The 25,258-nt window shown below is 45.8% G+C and overlaps 1 protein-coding gene across 3 annotated transcripts in view; it reads left to right on the top strand.

The window, feature by feature from the left end:
• Positions 1-3,700: 3,700 nt before the first annotated feature.
• The window catches only part of DKK3 (dickkopf WNT signaling pathway inhibitor 3), a 31,000-nt gene continuing 9,442 nt past the window's right edge, over positions 3,701-25,258 (top strand). The window contains exons 1-4 of one of the 3 annotated variants that reach the window (XM_072118877.1): positions 3,701-3,788; positions 5,643-5,884; positions 11,619-11,744; positions 13,483-13,563. In XM_072118877.1, the coding sequence (XP_071974978.1) occupies positions 5,678-5,884; positions 11,619-11,744; positions 13,483-13,563 (414 nt within the window). In that variant the 5' untranslated portion in view covers positions 3,701-3,788; positions 5,643-5,677. Of the gene's footprint in view, positions 3,789-3,913; positions 3,939-4,033; positions 4,085-5,642; positions 5,885-11,618; positions 11,745-13,482; positions 13,564-25,258 lie in introns of those variants that run through there. The other 2 variants (XM_072118878.1, XM_072118876.1) reach the window with 2 other exon arrangements.

Raw genomic sequence — 25,258 nt, 5'->3', positions numbered from 1 at the left:
TACAGTCTATGGGGATAAGGGGGTGACACAAAAGCTTGCAGTCTATGAGAATGAGGGGGTGACACAAGAGCTTACAGTCTATGAGGATGAGGGGTGACACAAGAGCTTACAGTCTATGAGGATGAGAGGTGACACAAGAGCTTACAGTCTATGAGAATGAGGGGGTGACACAAGAGCTTACAGTCTATGAGGATGAGGGGGGGTGACACAAGAGCTTACAGTCTATGGGGATGAGGGGGTGACACAAGAGCTTACAGTCTATGAGGATGAGGGGGGACACAAGAGCTTACAGTCTATGAGGATGAGGGGGGACACAAGAGCTTACATTCTATGAGGATGAGGGGGTGACACAAGAGCTTACAGTCTATGGGGATGAGGGGAGGACACAAGAGCTTACAATCTATGAGGAGGAGGGGGGATACAGGAGTGTACAGTCTATGAGGATGAGGGGGTGACACAAGAGCTTACAGTCTATGGGGAGTTACACAAAGAGATATAAGAGGTGGTCAGGCCATTCTTAAAGAGAACCCGTCATGCAAAATAACCCCCCTAATCTAAATATATTTTCATAAACTGCCATTAGAGAGCATTGCCTCTGTCCCTTCATTGTCCCTCTACATGCCTGTAAACCTAAGCAATGAGGTCCTAAAGCTGTATGCAAATGACCTGTGAAATGTCCAATGAGTCATTAGCATATTCAAGCTGTCCACCTAGGAGGATGCAGCATGTCAGCAGATACAGCACACACACTAGCAATGCTTTACTATACATTACACACAGACATGAGCAGGGGGAGGGGTGACATCACTGCCTCTGACCATGTGACCAGCCTCATTTACATGATAAAAAATAGATGATTTTACAATGAATAATGTATGAAATAACTAGATAAAGGCTGGGATGGGATCCTTGTGAGCTGCTCCAGCAGGTAGAGGTGACAGGACTAGTGGCAGAGACCTGATGACAGGTGTCCTTTAATAAGGGAATGGAATAAAAATAATTTAACAAATAAAAAAGCTCAGTAGTTTTATGGATAATAACAATGATTATTAGGATCGGGCTTCTCTCATTTTTCCATAAACAGTGCCACTCTTGTCTAGAGGTTGTGTCTGGTATTGCAGCTCAGCCCAATCCATCGGTGGAGTACGACAACAGAATCAGGATGTTACCCAGACGTCTGCAGCCAATCAGTGCCCCCAGTGGACCCGGTGAGGGGCAGCAAAACTCTGCTACATTGTTGAGGTTGTGGAAGACGGTTTTCTGCACTAGGTTAATCATACATCTCACTGTTATCCTTCCAATCCTCTGCGCTAGTGCTAACGTACTTACCTACCTAGAAGAATCAATGTGGTCCTGAGGGTCATTTTCTGTAGATTTCTTTTTGGTTCCTTCTCTGTACATTTTGTGAATTTCAAGGAAATGTTTTGTTTTCCACACATGCCTAAGACTTTTGCACAGCACTGTATGTATACGCGGAGCCTGCACTCTGTACATAATAAACCTGCTGAGCCAGCAGTTTTACATCCATACATTGTCTGTGCTGGAGGGAGGGTTGGATTTCAGGTCTTTTCAGGTCTCTGCAAAAGGACCACACAGACTCATGACTCATGTCCTCCGGAGCTGCGCTCTGCCTCAGTTCTTCCAATTATCTGTAACCTGGATTGAATTATCTCTTGCAACAAAGGGCAATGGAGATTTCATGCACATGGCTGGAATTGGGATTTGTATTACATTGTCCTAATGGTACAGGACAACATGGAGTATCATAGCCCTAGTATGAGAAATGTCTGTATTCTCTGGATCCACCATAGACTGCAATTATCAGAATAGTCCCCTGTGCATGGAGAGAAGGAATGGTACAGGGAGGAGGAAATGTTATCATTTTTACTCCAGGTACAGCCATGTGATATAGGAATAAAGTGAATGCCAGCAGCAGAATAGTGAGTGCAGCTCTGGAGTATAATACAGGATGTAACTCAGGATCAGTACAGGATAAGTAATGTCATGAATGTACACAGTGACTGCACCAGCAGCAGAATAGTGAGTGCAGCTCTGGGGTATAATACAGGATGTAACTCAGGATCAGTACAGGATAAGTAATGTCATGTATGTACACAGTGACTGCACCAGCAGAATAGTGAGTGCAGCTCTGGAGTATAATACAGGATGTAACTCAGGATCAGTACAGGATAAGTAATGTCATGTATGTACACAGTGACTGCACCAGCAGCAGAATAGTGAGTGCAGCTCTGGAGTATAATACAGGATGTAACTCAGGATCAGTACAGGATAGGTAATGTCATGTATGTACACAGTGACTGCACCAGCAGCAGAATAGTGAGTGCACATCTTGTTTTCTCATCTCCATATATTATAGTAATGCAGTATGATCCCTGGCCTGTTCCTCAGCGATTGCACATGTCCGTCCTGGGGATAGACCAGGTCCATGACTCAGCCTCTGATGATGCCTCCATGTCTGGAGCAGACCCTCCTGTGCACCCGTTAGGGGAGTGATCACACAGTGCGGTTGTATTATAATATTAGTTGTGGTCTTGTCCTGCGATGGTTTCTCTAGACTCCAGGGCCTCTTTGGGGTTTGTGGCCCTTTATTTCCGGCCATAGTTTGTGTACTTAGAGGGATGGGAACTGTTTGTATTTCCCGTCCAGTGCAGACCTAACGGCTGGCATGGAGGACATGGATAGCAGAACTACAAGTCTCAGCATAGCAGGTAGTTCTGCCATATTCATGCCAATCTTAAAGGGGATGTTCCACTTTAGACACTTCACTTAAGGGTTCACTTGGGGTCCCAATGAATGAAGTGCCTATGCCTGTGACCTTCATTCCATTCTGTACAACTACATCTTCCATAAGCTACTTAACCCAACTTTCCTAGAGCTCTGCATGGTAAATCAATCTCACTATGCATCAGCAGAGAACTGGACATTTTATATATTATTATATATTGTATATAAATAGAAATGTCTTCCATTCAGGGTCTGAAAAAGCTGTGTGAGTGCACTGTATTCATCATCACCCAGCTTTCCCAGGAAAGGATAAAGCTGTGAGAAGAGATGTGAAGGGTTTATGTATTGGGGGACACCTGCACAGGATTGGGGGTCTCCAGACGTGGTTATTAGTCACCGGTCTATTGCCCCTGGAGGGGGATTAGTCAGTCCAATTACGTTGCACATATTTCCACAATACACAGAATCTTCTGGACAGACCTGTCCCCAAACCTGTCCGACCTCTCCTGCAGCACCACCTGCACTATACCCCACATACAGTACAATTGAAAAATGTACCGATACATTGTAACAAACTATCAACACAGTAACAGTCTCAACCTCCTGGAGATACAAAGTAACAAACCCTCTGCTGTGAGAATTATTAATATATTCTATGGGTTCTCAACCACTAGTTGTAAATAGGTCCGCGTTCATTTGCTGACAGCAAGCAGAGATCTTGAAAATATTGAAGAAGCACTACATAAATTATATTAGAAAGTTGTAGGATTTTATAATTTTTTTTTTACACAATTACAATTATGTCTGTGTTATTGGTTCTGTGATGCGTTCGGCTCAGCTATGTCTGAATAGCGTTGAATGTGTTGTGTATAACCTCCCCACGTTCCCCCCAGGTCCTCCTGTCCACCAGGTGACGCCTGGATCTCAAATATTAGGTTCAGCCTATCAGGACTCAGTATGCAGATGAGGGGGCGGGGCCTGTCAGGCTGGAGCTGCTGCTGGGGATTCTGCATCCTGGATCGTCAGCTCTTCAGCGGCTGCAGGTTAGTGCGGAGACCATCATAAGAGCGGGGGGGTGTACATGTGTGTGATACGTATAGGCGTATGTGTGATAAGCGTGAACATGTGAGAGGATTAGTACTTGCTTCAATGCAGGGGGGTGTGCATATAGATCATACGTCTGTATGTAGTAGGTAAGTATATGTGACAGTTCTGTATGTGTATGATAGGTGTGTGCATGTATGTGTAAGTGTATGATAGGTGTGTGCATGTACATGATAAGTGTGTATGATGAGTACTTGCTTCAATGGGTGGGGTGTGATAGTTCTGTATGTTATAGGTAAGTATGTTTATGTGACGGGAGTTTGTGCACTTTTGTGCATTACGTGTATGTGTGTACTTGTATGTAGTTAGTATCCAGTGTCAGTGTATACATGTGTGTGACATATTGATACTTGTACGTGTGATAGTTGTGTTTGTATGTTTGGTAACTATGTTACTGTATGAGCCGTGTGCAGGTAACACGTCATAGTGTTTAGTGTACATGCCCTATATATATGCTGGCATGTATGTCATAGTGTGTGTTGGTAAGTGTTTAGTGTGTACATGTCATAGTAGTGTACAGGTATGTGCGCTATCCGTGCAATAGCTGTGTGCATGTATGTGTAATATCTGTGTCCATGTATTATACGCTATTATATCACAGATCACCGCTTGTGTAGTGAGGATTTAGTCCACTTTAGTTGTGTCATTTGTGTTACTTTGTATTATCAAGAGGATAAGAGCCTCCTGCTATGTACATGTGAGTGTATATGTCATAGTGTGTATACTGTATACAAAGTACTATGACTTGTACACAGGGGTGTAACTAGAAGAGGCTGGGCCCCATAGCAGACTTCTGAATGGGGGCCCCCTTACCCCCTTAAAAAATATACATATTTGTATACTCACATGTGAGTTACAATCACACACAGTATATATACACCATATATACATACAGCAATATACAATACACACATACATACTATACCATATACAGACATACAGCATATACACACATATATCCTGGATGCTGGGGCTCGCTGACACTACGGGCCCCATAGGAGCTGCCACCACTGTACTTACACCCCTGCTTGTACATAAGTAATAGGGGTCTGTATACGTCCTACATATGATGTGTACGTGTGTATCTGGTATCAAGTACATGAGACATTTAGTATATTTGCTCCTTTATATGTATGAATCTGATTTACTTTGTGTCCTGCTCTGTATACACATGACACAAGCCATGTGTATACATGTTATCAACGTAAGTAACGTGTTTGATGAGTTGAATGTCATGTTTGTGCTATGTGTACTTGTGTAAAGCGTCCTGTCTACAATGTAAGGGAATATATATATATAATATCTGTATGCTGCGCTCCTTGTGACTTGCAGATATTGTTCTCTCTTCGGGATGTTACTTTGTATCGACATATTGATACTTCATGTTGTCTTAGTGTCTGTGCACACAGAGCTTCACCCGGAGGGTTATCTGATTCCAGTCAAATATGGAAACAAAATACATCAACACATGATCACTGTATCCACTAAGACTTTAAAGTGGCTGCCATTACAGCATTCACACAGCTTTCCCACAGTCCTGAATGACAATTCTCGCTGATAAGGAGAGGATGAATCACAACATAACAGGAGACTACTCGGAGTACTGTAGTTATTGCAATATTAGCTGGCTCCCAGCTTTCCCAGGATCAGATATAAAAACCCAAATGCATCCTAATAACACCCACTTTTATGCATATTTACACAGGCCCCGCCTACTTCAGGTTGCAAAAAAATGTATAAAAATCCAAGCAATTTTTTTTTGTTCTGCATTATTAATTATTCTTGTTCTGCAGATTTTCTGGGACCTAGAGGACGCTGTGACACCACAATGCTCCTGATAGTCCTGGCTGTGACCCTGGGTCTTGTTGCCTCCTCTCCAGTAGCCACCCCTGGAACTGATGATAGTGCAGGAGCTTTTGAGGACAATTTCCTGGCCTTCCAAAATCTAGATCATGACAGCCTGGACGAGATGTTCGAGGAAGTCGAGCATCTGATCGAGGACACGCAGACGAAGCTGGAAAGTGCTGTGAAAGAGGTAAAATCCTATTCTGCAATACCAGATTCTGCCTGAGGTCAAGAGTGGCGCTGTTTATGAGAAAAGTAAAACCATAACACTGATATCTGATACTGCCCCTTTAAAAATACTCTGTCCTCCTAGAAAACATGATAAAATAGTCTGCTTAAAGGGACTGTCCAATTAGTGGTGGGGTAAGACAGAATAACAGGCAGGAGCGTAACCTAAGAGGGTGTAGATGCCTTCAGAGTCTCTTCTACATACGAGGAGACCAGTATAAGCCATAGGTTATAGTCAACCATTTCTAGATTATATAAACCTTAGATTATAACCAGAGGTCTGGTGTACATTTTACACTGGGGGCCCTAAAGCTTCATGGGGTCCCATAGCCGGGAACTTGTTATAGTGAAGCGTTTTGGCGATTTAAGACTGTAGGGTATTATCTATCTTCACTTCTCTGTGCTCTTTGCTAGATTTTTGGACTATTTCCTAACCTCCAGTTCCTCAGGGGCGGGGACAGGAAATGAGAACTAACTAGGGTTCCGCCCCCGCTTACCAATAATCTGTTTGATATTCTCCATTGTAAGCACAACCTTACCCAGAAGATTGAAGAACTCTGATCATGCACTGGTCCTACAAGTACAGAAGCATTGTCTAGACTGGATACATTGTAACAAACCCTCTGGATGTAACAAAGGATGTTGCAACTCACGACGACACAATGTAGAGATATTGGAGAGAGGGAAGAATCAAAACCACCTTGGATATAAGTACTTTTCATTGTATTGTATTGCCAGATAATTGGATACCGTCCCTTTAATCCTATACGAATATGCAAATTTAGTTTTGCATAGGCCGTTAATGGGTTAACTCCACTTTGATTTCCCCAGACTTGGGTTTTCTATAGGAGTCTCAGGAATCGCACATTTTTCGTCTCTGATTTTATCACGTGCCTCGGTGTTACCACAGCGCAGCTTTTTCTTGGCAGCGCGTTATATAAGACGTGGAGGATGTAATAACGGGGGCCGCCAGTCACCGCACGGAAAATCACAACATTTCTTTCCATGAGACGAATCAAATGTCTGAAAGGAAAGGCCAATAGGACGTGTGAGCCTTAAAGGGGCGGCAGCAACTTCTATATCATGTATAATATAACTTATACTCTAGTCCCTACCAGAGCTGCATCTAGAATTCTGTTCTTTCCTGGAGGTAGGGAGCAGTGGCTCGTAGTAGTGTATATAGTACTATAACTGTTGTCAGCTAAAATATCTAAACCCAAATTATATCTACACTAAGAGGTTAACAAGGAAATGCAGCTCTGGATGTGTTTGGAGTCGGCACTTCTGATCAGGCAAGTATAAGTTATTGTCCCTGGAGAAATGTGTAATCAGACCTTTGTGTATGTTTTTAGTAGCAGCAGGACTGCGATATATGGATTTATATTCTAGGATTGTTGCTTCTCCAAGTGCACTGGAGGTGAGTCCTCACACTGCTGTGCTCATAGCTCTGCAGCAAATGTTGGGTATTGTCCCTCGAGAGATGTTGTTAGTAGCAGCAGGACTGTGGTATATGGATTTAGATTCCAGGATTGTAAGTTCTCCTAGTCCACTGGAGTGTGTCCTCACACTGTTGTGCTCTGTGCAACCAGGGTTAGGTATTGTCCCTGGAGAACTGTGTAATCATCCCTTTGTGTGTGTTGTTGCTAGCAATAAGACTGTGAAAATATATATTTATATTTCATGATTATTTATATTTCAGTGTGAGGGGCTGTGTCCTCACACTGCTGTGCTCTCTGCAGCCAGGGTTAGGTATTGTCCCTGGAGAGATGTATAATCTAAACCTTTGTGGATGTTTTTAGAAGCAGCAGAACTGTGATATATGGATTTATATTCAAGGATGGGACTTATCTTCCCCAAGTGAACTGTTGGTGTGTCCTCACACTGCTGTGCTCTGTGCTCTCTGCATTGAACTGCAGGCAGTGTTAGGTGTTGTTCACACCTTTGTCCATGTTAATAGAGACATGACTGTGAAATGTAGATTTATGTTCCAGGATTGTAGATTCCCCTATTGCATTGGGGACTTGTCCTCACACTGCTGTGCTCTTAGCTCTCTGCAATGAACTGATTCACAGCCCCTCCCCCTGTGTAGAATTCTAAACAGAGTGTATTATACCAGACTACTCACCCAGAGTAAATGGATGGGGGTGTGGAATAGTTAATTGCAGAGAGCTAAGAGTACAACAGTGTGAGGGCACTCCTTCCATCAGTAAACACAGAGAAGCTACAATCCTGGAATCTAAATATATGCATATTTCATAATCCTGCTGCTACTAACAAAATACACAAGGGTATTATTATACATCTCTCCAGGGACTATACCTAACACTGGCTGCAGGGAGCACAGAGCACAGAAGTGTGAGTACACACCCCTAGTGCTGCAACCCTGAAATATAAATCCATACATCACAGTACTGCTGCTACTAACAATATACACAAAGATATGATTACACATCTCTCCAGAAACTATACCTAACAGTAGCTGCCGGGAGCACAGAGCACAGCAGTGTGAGTACACACCCCTAGTGCTGCAACCCTGAAATAATCACAGTCCTGCCCCCTTAGAGTGCGATCACCCAGCTTTTCCAGTATCTGTTCCTGGGAAAGCAGGATTATGGGCAGTTCTGTCTGGTTACAGGAGTGAAGTGCTGGAAGAAGTTCTGGGAAAGCTGGGTGATGTCTCCTATGGGAGCGCTGATGGGATGACTCACTAGCTGCAGGATGCGGGAGATACTGCAGTTATTGAGTCTATAAATTATGGATGAGTCGCAGATTCTGCATATTTCAGCTCCTTTTATGTTCGGAGGCCGATTAAAATTTACATGAAATAATCCAGACGGAAGTGAACTGTTCACCCCCCAAAAATAACCGGAATATTGGAAATATCGGACAATGTTGAGTCCGGGATAACGAGAACCGTAATTACCACTAGATGTGGTGTATGAAAACCCTGATGATCCGGCAACACAGAGGATATAGGAGAGGAATAGAGGAAGGGTTATCAGCAGCACAGAGGATTTCAGCTGAAACTATTGCTTATTGTAAAGGATCATTCAGCAGCACAGAGTAATTTAAGAGATATGTGTACTTTATAGATATATAGTGGGAAAAGCAGGGTCCCTGCAGCACAGAGGATTTCAGCAGAGGATTGTGCAGATCATGTGGGAGGTCACATATTGCCATAAGCAGGATCCCCAGCAGCACAGAGTATTTCAGGAGAGGATTGTACATGTAGTGTGGGAGGTCACATATTGCCATAAGCAGGATCCCCAGCAGCACAGAGTATTTCAGCAGAGGATTGTACATGTAGTGTGGGAGGTCACATATTGCCATAAGCAGGATCCCCAGCAGCACAGAGTATTTCAGAAGAGGATTGTACATGTAGTGTGGGAGGTCACATATTGCCATAAGCAGGATCCCCAGCAGCACAGAGTATTTCAGAAGAGGATTGTACATGTAGTGTGGGAGGTCACATATTGCCATAAGCAGGATCCCCAGCAGCACAGAGGATTTCAGCAGAGGATTGTACAGGTAGTGTGGGAGGTCACATATTGCCATAAGCAGGATCCCCAGCAGCACAGAGTATTTCAGGAGAGGATTGTACAGGTAGTGTGGGAGGTCACATATTGCCATAAGCAGGATCCCCAGCAGCACAGAGTATTTCAGGAGAGGATTGTACAGGTAGTGTGGGAGGTCACATATTGCCATAAGCAGGATCCCCAGCAGCACAGAGTATTTCAGGAGAGGATTGTACATGTAGTGTGGGAGGTCACATATTGCCATAAGCAGGATCCCCAGCAGCACAGAGTATTTCAGGAGAGGATTGTGCAGATCATGTGGGAGGTCACATATTGCCATAAGCAGGATCCCCAGCAGCACAGAGTATTTCAGGAGAGGATTGTACAGGTAGTGTGGGAGGTCACATATTGCCATAAGCAGGATCCCCAGCAGCACAGAGTATTTCAGGAGAGGATTGTACATGTAGTGTGGGAGGTCACATATTGCCATAAGCAGGATCCCCAGCAGCACAGAGTATTTCAGCAGAGGATTGTGCAGATCATGTGGGAGGTCACATATTGCCATAAGCAGGATCCCCAGCAGCACAGAGTATTTCAGGAGAGGATTGTACAGGTAGTGTGGGAGGTCACATATTGCCATAAGCAGGATCCCCAGCAGCACAGAGTATTTCAGCAGAGGATTGTGCAGATCATGTGGGAGGTCACATATTGCCATAAGCAGGATCCCCAGCAGCACAGAGTATTTCAGGAGAGGATTGTACAGGTAGTGTGGGAGGTCACATATTGCCATAAGCAGGATCCCCAGCAGCACAGAGTATTTCAGGAGAGGATTGTACAGGTAGTGTGGGAGGTCACATATTGCCATAAGCAGGATCCCCAGCAGCACAGAGTATTTCAGCAGAGGATTGTACATGTAGTGTGGGAGGTCACATATTGCCATAAGCAGGATCCCCAGCAGCACAGAGTATTTCAGGAGAGGATTGTACATGTAGTGTGGGAGGTCACATATTGAGAGTTCCATTATGGAATAAGTAAGTTCCCCAGCAGCACAGAGTATTTCAGGAGATGTTTTTGCTGATCAGAGTTACGTAATGTCATAAGCAGGATCCTCAGCAGCACAGAGTATTTCAGCAGAGGATTGTGCAGATCATGTGGGAGGTCACATATTGCCATAAGCAGGATCCCCAGCAGCACAGAGTATTTCAGCAGAGGATTGTGCAGATCATGCGGGAGGTCACATATTGCCATAAGCAGGATCCCCAGCAGCACAGAGTATTTCAGGAGAGGATTGTGCAGATCATGTGGGAGGTCACATATTGCCATAAGCAGGATCCCCAGCAGCACAGAGTATTTCAGGAGAGGATTGTACAGGTAGTGTGGGAGGTCACATATTGCCATAAGCAGGATCCCCAGCAGCACAGAGTATTTCAGGAGAGGATTGTACATGTAGTGTGGGAGGTCACATACTGCCATAAGCAGGATCCCCAGCAGCACAGAGTATTTCAGCAGAGGATTGTGCAGATCATGCGGGAGGTCACATATTGCCATAAGCAGGATCCCCAGCAGCACAGAGTATTTCAGGAGAGGATTGTACAGGTAGTGTGGGAGGTCACATATTGCCATAAGCAGGATCCCCAGCAGCACAGAGTATTTCAGGAGAGGATTGTACAGGTAGTGTGGGAGGTCACATATTGAGAGTTCCATTATGGAATAAGTAAGTTCCCCAGCAGCACAGAGTATTTCAGGAGATGTTTTTGCTGATCAGAGTTACGTAATGTCATAAGCAGGATCCTCAGCAGCACAGAGTATTTCAGGAGAGGATTGTGCAGATCATGTGGGAGGTCACATATTGCCATAAGCAGGATCCCCAGCAGCACAGAATATTTCAGGAGAGGATTGTGCAGATCATGTGGGAGGTCACATATTGCCATAAGCAGGATCCCCAGCAGCACAGAGTATTTCAGGAGAGGATTGTGCAGATCATGTGGGAGGTCACATATTGCCATAAGCAGGATCCCCAGCAGCACAGAGTATTTCAGGAGAGGATTGTGCAGATCATGCGGGAGGTCACCTGTTTCCATAAGCAGGATCCCCAGCAGCACAGAGTATTTCAGCAGATTCAGTGAATGGATTTAGTGCTGTTCCTTGTTACTTATCTGTAACATTCTGTGTTCTCTCCAGCTGGAAGCACAAGAAGCGGTGGAAGCTGTCGCCCTAAAGGATCTGCCACCCAATTACCATAACGAGTCGGTGACAGAAACCAAAGTGGGAAATGACACCATTGTCACCAAGCAGGAAATCGTCAAGGTAATAACATGGACCTGATAGTGGGAGGGGTCTGGTCATTATATTGTACAAGGGGGAGGAGCCAGCGTCACTTGTAACCTTCCTGTGTATGTAGCTATGCGGTTGTCGGGTGCTACATGGTAATAGTGAAGATTTGGTTGTAGTAGTTTTTGTTCTGCTGGGGTTGTTTTGGTAAATTTGGGCTGTGTAGGGATCATGTTCCTCTAGGCTTTGCTCTGGTAGTCTAACTGTTATTTGGGTCCTGAGTACTACTACTCCTGCTTGGTGCTGCTGAGATAGTTTGTGCCCCTCATACCTCTACTACAGTTGTTTGGGTCCTGCTAGTCTCTGTAGTAGTTTTACCTCCTTGTGGACTTTGCATCAGTATTTTTGGTCCTTCTGGACTTTGTCGCAGTAGTTTGGGTTCTGCTGAACTCTGCTGAAGTAGTTTGGGTTCTGCTGAACTCTGCTGCCGTAGTTTGGGTTCTGGTGAACTCTGCTGCAGTAGTTTGGGTTCTGGTGAACTCTGCTGCAGTAGTTTGGGTTCTGCTGAACTCTGCTGCAGTAGTTTGGGTTCTGCTGAACTCTGCTGCAGTAGTTTGGGTTCTGCTGAACTCTGCTGCAGTAGTTTGGGTTCTGCTGAACTCTGCTGCAGTAGTTTGGGTTCTGCTGAACTCTGCTGCAGTAGTTTGGGTTCTGGTGAACTCTGCTGCAGTAGTTTGGGTTCTGGTGAACTCTGCTGCAGTAGTTTGGGTTCTGGTGGATTCTGCTGCAGTAGTTTGGGTTCTGCTGAACTCTGCTGCAGTAGTTTGGGTTCTGCTGAACTCTGCTGCAGTAGTTTGGGTTCTGCTGAACTCTGCTGCAGTAGTTTGGGTTCTGCTGAACTCTGCTGCAGTAGTTTGGGTTCTGCTGAACTCTGCTGCAGTAGTTTGGGTTCTGGTGAACTCTGCTGCAGTAGTTTGGGTTCTGGTGAACTCTGCTGCAGTAGTTTGGGTTCTGGTGGATTCTGCTGCAGTAGTTTGGGTTCTGCTGAACTCTGCTGCAGTAGTTTGGGTTCTGCTGAACTCTGCTGCAGTAGTTTGGGTTCTGCTGAACTCTGCTGCAGTAGTTTGGGTTCTGCTGAACTCTGCTGCAGTAGTTTGGGTTCTGCTGAACTCTGCTGCAGTAGTTTGGGTTCTGCTGAACTCTGCTGCAGTAGTTTGGGTTCTGCTGAACTTTGCTGCAGTAGTTTGGGTTCTGGTGAACTCTGCTGCAGTAGTTTGGGTTCTGGTGAACTCTGCTGCAGTAGTTTGGGTTCTGGTGGATTCTGCTGCAGTAGTTTGGGTTCTGCTGAACTCTGCTGCAGTAGTTTGGGTTCTGCTGAACTCTGCTGCAGTAGTTTGGGTTCTGCTGAACTCTGCTGCAGTAGTTTGGGTTCTGCTGAACTCTGCTGCAGTAGTATGTTTGGGTCCTCCTAAGCTCTGCTACATTAATTTGGGTTCTGCCATGCTCTGCGGCAGTTTTGATCCTGCTGTGCTCTGCTTTATTAATTTTGGTTCTGCTTTGGTCTGCTTCAGTGGTTTGGACCTTGCTGACCTTTGGTTTTGGTAGGCCTGTGCTGCAGCAGTTTGGATCTTGGTGGACTTTTTTGGAGTATTTAGGGTCCTGCTGAGTTCTGCTGCGGCAGTTTTGACCCTTCTGTTCAGTTTTCTGGTAACTCACCTGATTGGACGATTAATGATACAAAATGATAATTGTGTCTCATCTCGTTATATTCCAGGAAACGGACAATAAGACCGGATCCACTTTTATCTCCAGGACCATCGTATCATCCTTGAAGGACGGGGACCATGCGGGACACGTAAGTCTGTACATGTGTGATGCCAGCTATGGCGCTGTACCCGGTGGCTGGTGATCAGATGGCGCTAGGTGTTATTATACAGCTGCTGCGGAGTAATCAGTAATTAGTGGCGCTGCTGCAGGTGCTGCTGTTATTGTGTCTATGTACGGCGCCGGTGATTAGGGCAATCTGTCATGGTGATGGTTGGCACTGCTGCTCTATGTTGGTGTCTGTCAGCCTGGTACTGGAGGTCTAGCATGTAGGGCGGGCATTTTCTTGTCTCTATCATGACAGTGCCCGCTCTGCCTGGGTACACCAGGGATCTCTGTGCTCTGCTTGTATATTGAGTTCTGTCAAGGTGCTGTTTGTGCCCTGGCAATGTGAACACAAATGTCTGACCTCTATACTGGGAATTGAGTACCCAGCTACCCATGTATGATGTGTAGAGGGCACTCACTGACTATCTAGGTATTGTCTGGGATAAGTTTTGCCCATAAGTACCCATTAACTTGTGCCCATGTATGCTGGATACCCACTAAGCTGTGCCAATGTATGCTGGGTACTGTCTGATTCAAGCTTTGCCCATGTATGTTGGGTACCAACTAAGCCATGCCCATGTATTCTGAGCACTGTCTGGTTCAAGCTTTGACCGTGTATAATGGGTACCCACTAAGCGTGCCCATATATGCTGGTTACAGTCTGGGATAGGTTATGCCCATGTATTCTTAGTACCCACTAAGCTTTGCCTATGCAGGTTGGATACTTTTTGATTTCAGCTTTGCCTATATATGCTGGGTACCCAATAAGTTGTGCCCATGCATGCTGGGTACTGTCTGATTGAAGCTTTGCCCGTGTATGTTGCTTACCCATTAAACCTTGCCCATGTATGTTGAGTGCCCACTGTGCTGTGCCCATGTATGCTGGGTACTCATTAAGCCAGTGCCCATTTATGCTGGGTACCCACTAAGTTGTGGCCATATATGATGGGTACTGTCTGGTTGAAGCTTTGCACGTATATGTTGAGTACCCACTGTGCTGTGCCCATATATGCTGGGTAACAACTAAGTTGTGCCCATGTATGCTGGCTACTGTCTTGTTGAAGCTTTGTGCCCTTCTGCTGCCTATTCATTCACTGCCTGTCCAGTCCCTCAGGATAAGCCCCTCATCTCATCCTCTGACTGTTTCTATTCACAGCTGCTGCTCATCCCTGTCGGTGTTAGTATTAAGGATGAAATGGGACCTGCAAAAAATAGGAAAGATTCAATATAAATGTAACACAAAATACCCTAACTCATCAATAAAAGCTGAAAGTGTTACTAAAGGCGACTTATCATCATTATCCATATATTATAAGTTATCTTATTATAGTTATATTCTTGTACATAGGGGGCAGTATTATAGTAGTTATATTCTTGTACATAGGGGGCAGTATTATAGTAGTTATATTCCTGTACATAGGGGGCAGTATTATAGTAGTTATATTCTTGTACATAGGGGGCAGTATTATAGTAGTTATATTCCTGTACATAGGGGGCAGTATTATAGTAGTTATATTCCTGTACATAGGGGGCAGTATTATAGTAGTTATATTCTTGTACATAGGGGGCAGTATTATAGTAGTTATATTATTGTACATAGGGAGCAGTATTATAGTAGTTATATTCTTGTACATAGGGGCAGTATTATAGTAGTTATATTCTTGTACATAGGGGGCAGTATTATAGTAGTTATATTCTTGTACATAGGGGGCAGTATTATAGTAGTTATATTCTTGTACATAGGGGGCAGTATTATAGTAGTTATATTCTTGTACATAGGGGCAGTATTATAGTAGTTATATCCTTGTACATAGGGGGCACTATTACAGTAGTTATATTCTTGTACATAGGGGGCAGTATTATAGTAGTTATATTCCTGTACATAGGGGGCAGTATTATAGTAGTTATATTCTTGTACATAGGGGGCAGTATTATAGTAGTTATATTCTTGTACATAGGGGGCAGTATTATAGTAGTTATATTCTTGTACATAGGGGGCAGTATTATAGTAGTTATATTTCTGTACATAGGGGGCAGTATTATAGTAGTTATATTCTTGTACATAGGGGGCAGTATTATAGTAGTTATATTCCTGTACATAGTGGGCAGTATTATAGTAGTTATATTCTTGTACATAGGGGGCAGTATTATAGTAGTTATATTCTTGTACATAGTGGGCAGTATTATAGTAGTTATATTCTTGTACATAGGGGGCAGTATTATAGCAGTTATATTCCTGTACATAGGGGGCAGTATTATAGTAGTTATATTCTTGTACATAGGGGCAGTATTATAGTAGTTATATTCTTGTACATAGGGGCAGTATTATAGTAGTTATATTCCTGTACATAGGGGGCAGTATTATAGTAGTTATATTCTTGTACATAGGGGGCAGTATTATAGTAGTTATATTCTTGTACATAGGGGGCAGTATTATAGTAGTTATATTCTTGTACATAGGGGGCAGTATTATAGTAGTTATATTTCTGTACATAGGGGGCAGTATTATAGTAGTTATATTCTTGTACATAGGGGGCAGTATTATAGTAGTTATATTTCTGTACATAGGGGGCAGTATTATAGTAGTTATATTCTTGTACATAGGGGGCAGTATTATAGTAGTTATATTCCTGTACATAGTGGGCAGTATTATAGTAGTTATATTCTTGTACATAGGGGGCAGTGTTATAGTAGTTATATTCTTGTACATAGGGGGCAGTATTATAGTAGTTATATTCTTGTACATAGTGGGCAGTATTATAGTAGTTATATTCTTGTACATAGGGGGCAGTATTATAGCAGTTATATTCCTGTACATAGGGGGCAGTATTATAGTAGTTATATTCTTGTACATAGGGGGCAGTATTTTAGTAGTTATATTCTTGTACATAGGGGGCAGTATTATAGCAGTTATATTCCTGTACATAGGGGGCAGTATTATAGTAGTTATATTCTTGTACATAGGGGGCAGTATTATAGTAGTTATATTCTTGTACATAGGGGGCAGTATTATAGTAGTTATATTCTTGTACATAGGGGGCAGTATTATAGTAGTTATATTCTTGTACATAGGGGGCAGTATTATAGTAGTTATATTCTTGTACATAGAAGGCAGTATTATAGTAGTTATATTCTTGTACATAGGGGGCAGTATTATAGTAGTTATATTCTTGTACATAGGGGGCACTATTATAGTAGTTATATTCCTGTACATAGGGGGCAGTATTATAGTAGTTATATTCCTGTACATAGGGGGCAGTATTATAGTAGTTATATTCTTGTACATAGGGGGCAGTATTATAGTAGTTATATTCTTGTACATAGGGGGCAGTATTATAGTAGTTATATTCTTGTACATAGGGGGCAGTATTATAGCAGTTATATTCCTGTACATAGGGGGCAGTATTATAGTAGTTATATTCTTGTACATAGGGGGCAGTATTATAGTAGTTATATTCTTGTACATAGGGGGCAGTATTATAGTAGTTATATTCTTGTACATAGGGGGCAGTATTATAGTAGTTATATTCTTGTACATAGGGGGCAGTATTATAGTAGTTATATTCTTGTACATGGGGGCAGTATTATAGCAGTTATATTCCTGTACATAGGGGGCAGTATTATAGTAGTTATATTCTTGTACATAGGGGGCAGTATTATAGTAGTTATATTCTTGTACATAGGGGGCAGTATTATAGTAGTTATATTCTTGTACATAGGGGGCAGTATTATAGTAGTTATATTCTTGTACATAGGGGGCAGTATTATAGTAGTTATATTCTTGTACATAGAAGGCAGTATTATAGTAGTTATATTCTTGTACATAGGGGGCAGTATTATAGTAGTTATATTCTTGTACATAGGGGGCACTATTATAGTAGTTATATTCCTGTACATAGGGGGCAGTATTATAGTAGTTATATTCCTGTACATAGGGGGCAGTATTATAGTAGTTATATTCCTGTACATAGGGGGCAGTATTATAGTAAGTATATTCTTGTACATAGGAGGCAGTATTATAGTAGTTATATTCCTGTACATAGGGGGCAGTATTATAGTAGTTATATTCTTGTACACAGGGAGTAGTATTATAGTAGTTATATTCCTGTACATAGGGGTAGTATTATAGTAGTTATATTCTTGTACATAGGGGGCAGTATTATAGTAGTTATATTCTTGTACATAGGGGGCAGTATTATAGTAGTTATATTCCTGTACATAGGGGGCAGTATTATAGTAGTTATATTCTTGTACACAGGGAGTAGTATTATAGTAGTTATATTCCTGTACATAGGGGTAGTATTATAGTAGTTATATTCTTGTACATAGGGGGCAGTATTATAGTAGTTATATTCTTGTACATAGGGGACAGTATTATAGTAGTTATATTCCTGTACATAGGGGGCAGTATTATAGTAGTTATATTCTTGTACATAGGGGGCAGTATTATAGTAGTTATATTCTTGTACATAGGGGGCAGTATTATACTACTTGCTATTCATCCCTATATTCATGCATAAAAAAGAAATGCTAGTAACAATGTGCTGGTTCTGGTCCAATGCTCAGGGTGTGGGGGTCACATAACGGCAGCCATGAAGGTGACAGATGGGACATTTATGTCTTATCTCCACACTTGGGTCACAGTGTTCCTGGCTACGATCGTATTGTTAAGAGACTTCAGGGTGTGACCCGCCATTTGTCAGCACGGTGACTTTACTGCACGATCTCTTCTTCTCAGTCACGGGGAGTTTTTATTTGCTTTTCACGTTAAAACTTTCCATTTTATGCAATATTGATATAAGATCCCAAGAGGCAGAAGAATACAGAGCAAATATGTACACGACAAAGCGATACAGTGTGTCATAAAGAGACTGTATCATACTAACCAAAAGAAAAAAAAAAAAAGTCTTCTGAATCACCTCGGTAACAGACTTCAGAAACACTCTGCAGTCAGCCCCCTAAATCTAAGGATGAGAAGTGGCACCTGCACTCTGGGGCCAGGAGGGGGAGAGCAGGGGGCAGAAGTTTGTAGTTACCCTGTTACACTAGAGATGCATAGCTCTGCATGAGAGCTGTGTACAAAATCCTACTACAAAGTTTCTGTATGTTTGACTAGAGTTGTACTGGAGCAATAGTCTGCAGAGGTGGAGATACCCTTTAAGGAATGACTTCGTAGAATCTAGTGTAACCTTCTCACAATGAGCAGGGTGTCCTTGGGAGTGCATGTCACCTAAGTGTGGGGGGGTCAAGGAGATAGATTCGGGTGTCAGGGAGATGGCTCGGACATGGCACACCCACACGTCCGTGGATAAAGGGTGAGAAGTGACACTTCAGGGACGCAGTCACATGACCAGGAGCTGCTGATATAGTGGTGGGGGGGGGGGGCAGAAACTTTTTACAGATGCGAGGTCAAGTCTCCCAAATTCTCTGGGTCCCTCAGTAATTCCTATGGGCAGAGCTGATTGGCTTCTGCTAATAACAATGGTCATTCTTAAAGGGGAATATTTCATACAAATTTCCAGTTAGACTTTCACAATTTCTTGTTTTGCTGTATATATATTATTATCGAATATTAGAAAATTGCACATCCTGGTGTATTAGTCTTGCTGTGCTCTTAGCCGCTTCATAGATTTTTCCCTCTGCTCTGAGTAAAAGCTGGAGCAGGCTTCTAGTTGAATACTATTGCTTTAGAGAGACGTGAGTGCACAGCAGTGTGAGGACACGCCTCCACTGCACATGGAGAAGCTACAATCCTGGAATATAATTCCAACTTTCACAGTCTCCAGGTGGTGGCAGTACTGGACAGGTGATATGGAGGTGTAGCATCACCCCGTGCGCCCCCTCCCCTGCATGTGTGTATAAGGCCAGGGGGCTACGCACTCATCAGGAGTCAGGACAAGCCACACTCTGGGGAGATTCATATGCACATAAAAGACATGTAATATATAATGCAGCAGCAGGCGCCGGCTATGACACCGGTACCATCCGCAGCAGGCGCCGGCTATGACACTGGTACCATCCGCAGCAGGCGCCGGCTATGACACCGGTACCATCCGCAGCAGCAGCAGGAGCCGGCTATGACACTGGTACCATCCGCAGCAGCAGCAGGCGCCGGCTATGACACCAGTACCATCCGCAGCAGGAGCCGGCTATGACACTGGTACCATCCGCAGCAGCAGCAGGCGCCGGCTATGACACCGGTACCATCCGCAGCAGCAGCAGCAGGAGCCGGCTATGACACTGGTACCATCCGCAGCAGCAGCAGGCGCCGGCTATGACACCAGTACCATCCGCAGCAGGAGGCGGTTATGACACCGGTACCATCCACAGCAACAGCAGGGGCCGGCTATGACACCGGTACCATCCACAGCAGCAGGCGCAGGCTATGACACCGGTACCATCCACAGCAACAGCAGGGGCCGGCTATGACACCGGTACCATCCACAGCAGCAGGCGCCGGCTATGACACCAGTACCATCCGCAGCAGGAGCCGGCTATGACACCGGTACCATCCACAGCAGCAGGCGCAGGCTATGACACCGGTACCATCCGTGGCAGCAGCAGGCACCGGCTATGACACCGGTACCATCCGCAGCAGGGGCCGGCTATGACACCGGTACCATCCACAGCAGCAGGCGCAGGCTATGACACCGGTACCATCCGCAGCAGCAGCAGGCACCGGCTATGACACCGGTACCATCCACAGCAACAGCAGGGGCCGGCTATGACACCGGTACCATCCACAGCAGCAGCAGGCACCAGCTATGACACCGGTACCATCCGCAGCAGGAGCCGGCTATGACACCGGTACCATCCGCAGCAGCAGCAGGCGCCGGCTATGACACCAGTACCATCCGCAGCAGGAGCCGGCTATGACACTGGTACCATCCGCAGCAGCAGCAGGCGCCGGCTATGACACCGGTACCATCCGCAGCAGCAGGAGCCGGCTATGACACTGGTACCATCCGCAGCAGCAGCAGGCGCCGGCTATGACACCAGTACCATCCGCAGCAGGAGGCGGTTATGACACCGGTACCATCCACAGCAACAGCAGGGGCCGGCTATGACACCGGTACCATCCACAGCAGCAGGCGCAGGCTATGACACCGGTACCATCCACAGCAACAGCAGGGGCCGGCTATGACACCGGTACCATCCACAGCAGCAGGCGCCGGCTATGACACCAGTACCATCCGCAGCAGGAGCCGGCTATGACACCGGTACCATCCACAGCAGCAGGCGCAGGCTATGACACCGGTACCATCCGCGGCAGCAGCAGGCACCGGCTATGACACCGGTACCATCCGCAGCAGGGGCCGGCTATGACACCGGTACCATCCACAGCAGCAGGCGCAGGCTATGACACCGGTACCATCCACAGCAACAGCAGGGGCCGGCTATGACACCGGTACCATCCACAGCAGCAGCAGGCACCGGCTATGACACCGGTACCATCCGCAGCAGGAGCCGGCTATGACACCGGTACCATCCGCAGCAGCAGCAGGCACCGGCTATGACTCCCCAGGCGTCTGCTGTAACGTAATGAGCAGACACGAGAGATGTCATCATGGAGGATCCCTTAAAGAGCCAGTGACCTCATGGAAGTTATGACACAGGGGAAATTCCGAACAAATCCAACACCCTGGAGCCATAAGAAGCAAATCTCTAAAGATGTGATCAGTGCTGCTACCTGTACAGTGTGGTAGACTCTGTACATTACACTGTATGGCCTCGATTTAAAGGGACGGTCCAGACTTGTGAAACTAAAGCTCAGTCAATGTTTATTAAAAAGTCCTGTAACTTTGTAATGCGCTTTGTCTTTGGTTTTCAGAATTTATGCTTACCTTTCAGAAGATCGTATATAGAGCTATCCAAGTCCGTAGCGCTTATTACTACAGTGTATATTAATATTACATGTGCGATGAGAGCTGTATATGACATTGTATGGATGATGATCTGATTGGTCGGTTCCTTGGTTCCGATGACGTCTCGCCTGTTTCTCCCTTAGCCAGTATGTGATGGACAGGTCTGGGTGTCAGGCAGGTGATGTGTGTGATTGGCAGGTCCGGGTGTCATCGTGTGATGTGTGTGATGGGCAGGTCTGGGTGTCAGGCAGGTGATGTGTGTGATGGGCAGGTCTGGGTGTCAGGCGGGTGATGTGTGTGATGGGCAGGTCTGGGTGTCAGGCGGGTGATGTGTGTGATGGGCAGGTCTGGGTGTCAGGCGTGTGATGTGTGTGATTGGCAGGTCTGGGTGTCAGGCGGGATATGTGTGTGATTAGCAGGTCTGAGTGTCAGGCGGGTGATGTGTGTGATTAGCAGGTCTGGGTGTCAGGCGGGATATGTGTGTGATTGGCAGGTCTGGGTGTCAGGTGGGTAATGTGTGTGATTGGCAGGTCTGGGTGTCATCGTGTGATGTGTGTGATGGGCAGGTCTGGGTGTCAGGTGGGTGATGTGTGTGATTGGGATGTCTGGGTGTCATCGTGTGATGTGTGTGATTGGCAGATCTGGGTGTCAGGTGGGTGATGTGTGTGATTGGCAGGTCTGGGTGTCAGGCGGGTGATGTGTGTGATGGGCAGGTCCTGGTGTCAGGTGGGTGATGTGTGTGATTGGCAGGTCTGGGTGTCAGGCGGGTGATGTGTGTGATTGGCAGGTCTGGGTGTCAGGTGGGTGATGTGTGTGATTGGCAGGTCCGGGTGTCATCGTGTGATGTGTGTGATTGGGAGGTCTGGGTGTCAGGCGGGTGATGTGTGTGATGGGCAGGTCTGGGTGTCAGGCGGGTGATGTGTGTGATGGGCAGGTCCTGGTGTCAGGTGGGTGATGTGTGTGATTGGCAGGTCTGGGTGTCAGGTGGGTGATGTGTGTGATTGGCAGGTCTGGGTGTCAGGTGGGTGATGTGTGTGATTGGCAGGTCTGGGTGTCAGGTGGGTGATGTGTGTGATTGGCAGGTCTGGGTGTCAGGCGGGTGATGTGTGTGATTGGCAGGTCTGGGTGTCAGGCGGGTGATGTGTGTGATTGGCAGGTCTGGGTGTCAGGTGGGTGATGTGTGTGATTGGCAGGTCTGGGTGTCAGGAGGGTGATGCGTGTGATTGGCAGGTCTGGGTGTCAGGCGGGTGATGTGTGTGATTGGCAGGTCTGGGTGTCATCGTGTGATGTGTGTGATGGGCAGGTCTGGGTGTCATCGTGTGATGTGTGTGATTGGCAGGTCTGGGTGTCAGGAGGGTGATGCGTGTGATTGGCAGGTCTGGGTGTCATCGTGTGATGTGTGTGATTGGCAGGTCTGGGTGTCAGGTGGGTGATGCGTGTGATTGGCAGGTCTGGGTGTCAGGTGGGTGATATGTGTGATGGGCAGGTCTGGGTGTCAGGAGGGTGATGTGTGTGATTGGCAGGTCTGGGTGTCAGGAGGGTGATGCGTGTGATTGGCAGGTCTGGGTGTCAGGTGGGTGATGTGTGTGATTGGCAGGTCTGGGTGTCATCGTGTGATGTGTGTGATGGGCAGGTCTGGGTGTCAGGCGGGTGATGTGTGTGATTGGCAGGTCTGGGTGTCATCGTGTGATGTGTGTGATGGGCAAGTCTGGGTGTCAGGTGGGTGATGTGTGTAATTGGCAGGTCTGGGTGTCAGGTGGGTGATGTGTGTGATGGGCAGGTCTGGGTGTCAGGCGGGTGATGTGTGTGATTGGCAGGTCTGGGTGTCAGGCGGGTGTTGTGTGTAATTGGCAGGTCTGGGTGTCATCGTGTGATGTGTGTGATGGGCAGGTCCTGGTGTCAGGTGGGTGATGTGTGTGATTGGCAGGTCTGGGTGTCAGGCGGGTGATGTGTGTGATTGGCAGGTCTGGGTGTCAGGCGGGTGTTGTGTGTGATTGGCAGGTCTGGGTGTCAGGCGGGTGTTGTGTGTGATTGGCAGTTCTGGGTGTCAGGCGGGTGTTGTGTGTGATTGGCAGGTCTGGGTGTCATCGTGTGATGTGTGTGATTGGCAGGTCTGGGTGTCAGGTGGGTGATGTGTGTGATGGGCAGGTCTGGGTGTCAGGTGGGTGATGTGTGTGATTGGCAGGTCGGTGTCAGGTGGGTGATGTGTGTGATTGGCAGGTCTTGGTGTCAGGTGGGTGATGTGTGTGATGGGCAGGTCTGGGTGTCAGGCGGGTGATGTGTGTGATTGGCAGGTCTGGGTGTCAGGCGGGTGTTGTGTGTGATTGGCAGGTCTGGGTGTCAGGCGGGTGATGTGTGTGATTGGCAGGTCTGGGTGTCAGGCGGGTGTTGTGTGTGATTGGCAGGTCTGGGTGTCAGGCGGGTGATGTGTGTGATTGGCAGGTCTGGGTGTCATCGTGTGATGTGTGTGATTGGCAGGTCTGGGTGTCAGGCAGGTGATGTGTGTGATGGGCAGGTCTGGGTGTCAGGTGGGTGATGTGTGTGATGGGCAGGTCTGGGTGTCAGGCGGGTGATGTGTGTGATTGGCAGGTCTGGGTGTCATCGTGTGATGTGTGTGATTGGCAGGTCTGGGTGTCAGGCAGGTGATGTGTGTGATGGGCAGGTCTGGGTGTCAGGCGGGTGATGTGTGTGATTGGCAGGTCTGGGTGTCAGGAGGGTGATGCGTGTGATTGGGAGGTCTGGGTGTCAGGCGGGTGATGTGTGTGATGGGCAGGTCTGGGTGTCAGGCGGGTGATGTGTAGGATTAGCAGCCGCTGGTGTCGGCTCCTCGTTATGTTTGTTCATCTCTTGTGACACAGAATTACATTCCGGTTTTCGCCTCCAGTTATCTTTTCAGTTTGTTGAATTCCACGGAATGTGGCAGAAGTGCAGATTATATCGGAATCTATGGATTATTTCTATATATTAAATATCCCAGCAACCCAATCTATTGAGTGGACACTTGGAGGCTGTGATTCTCTGTTATCAGCCATTCCGGGCAGGCAGAATGTCACCAGTGACCCCCGCAGCCGCTGAGTCCCTACAAGATAAGAGGAGATAAGTGGAGCCCATTATGGAGCCCATTATGGCGGCGGGTACATTGTGTACTTGGCCACTTAAAGGGATACAATGTGTTTATTAATGTGTAATTCCTCTCCCCTCCTCTGTAATGAGGCCACTCAGAGCCGCAGCTGCTCCTCTCACGTCTTCTCAGGCGTCTGATCCAGGCACAGTAGAGAAGTCACAAGAGGGAGGACGTGTCTGTACCCAAAGATTCTCGGAATTACATTGGCTGCCATTCAGAAGCTGGCAAAGCTGGGTGAAAACCTGCATGGGCGCTGTCTTAGCAGAATCCCAGAACACTTTATCTAGTGTTGAATCATTTTTTTTACAACTTGGTGGAGATAAGAGGAGAATTTATGAGGTCATTCTGCAACCTCCACTAGGGGGAGCTTTGATACTTGTTGCCTGAATCTATAAGCAGAGAGCTCCATCTAGTGGTGGCTGCTGGCAAAGAGTTTTCTTATTTTCTTATTTGGAACTCAAATGTTATACAACAAATATATTATATAATTACTGAATTTCAGAGTACAAAAATATTGGAATAGCTACCCCCATTTTAAATACTTCTACATCACTATCTGGGTGTATTATGTTCTGTACGGTGTTCTTTATATGTACTATATGGAGACATTTTAGCTTTCTGTAAGTGTATAGAAACATATAATATATATATATATATATATATATATATATATATATATATATATGTGT

The sequence above is a fragment of the Engystomops pustulosus genome, chromosome 7 (genome assembly GCF_040894005.1).
Source record: "Engystomops pustulosus chromosome 7, aEngPut4.maternal, whole genome shotgun sequence".
In the NCBI taxonomy this organism is placed as follows: domain Eukaryota; kingdom Metazoa; phylum Chordata; class Amphibia; order Anura; family Leptodactylidae; genus Engystomops; species Engystomops pustulosus.
The sequence above is the reverse complement of the archived record's forward strand: the minus strand, read 5'-3'. Positions and strand labels throughout refer to the sequence as shown.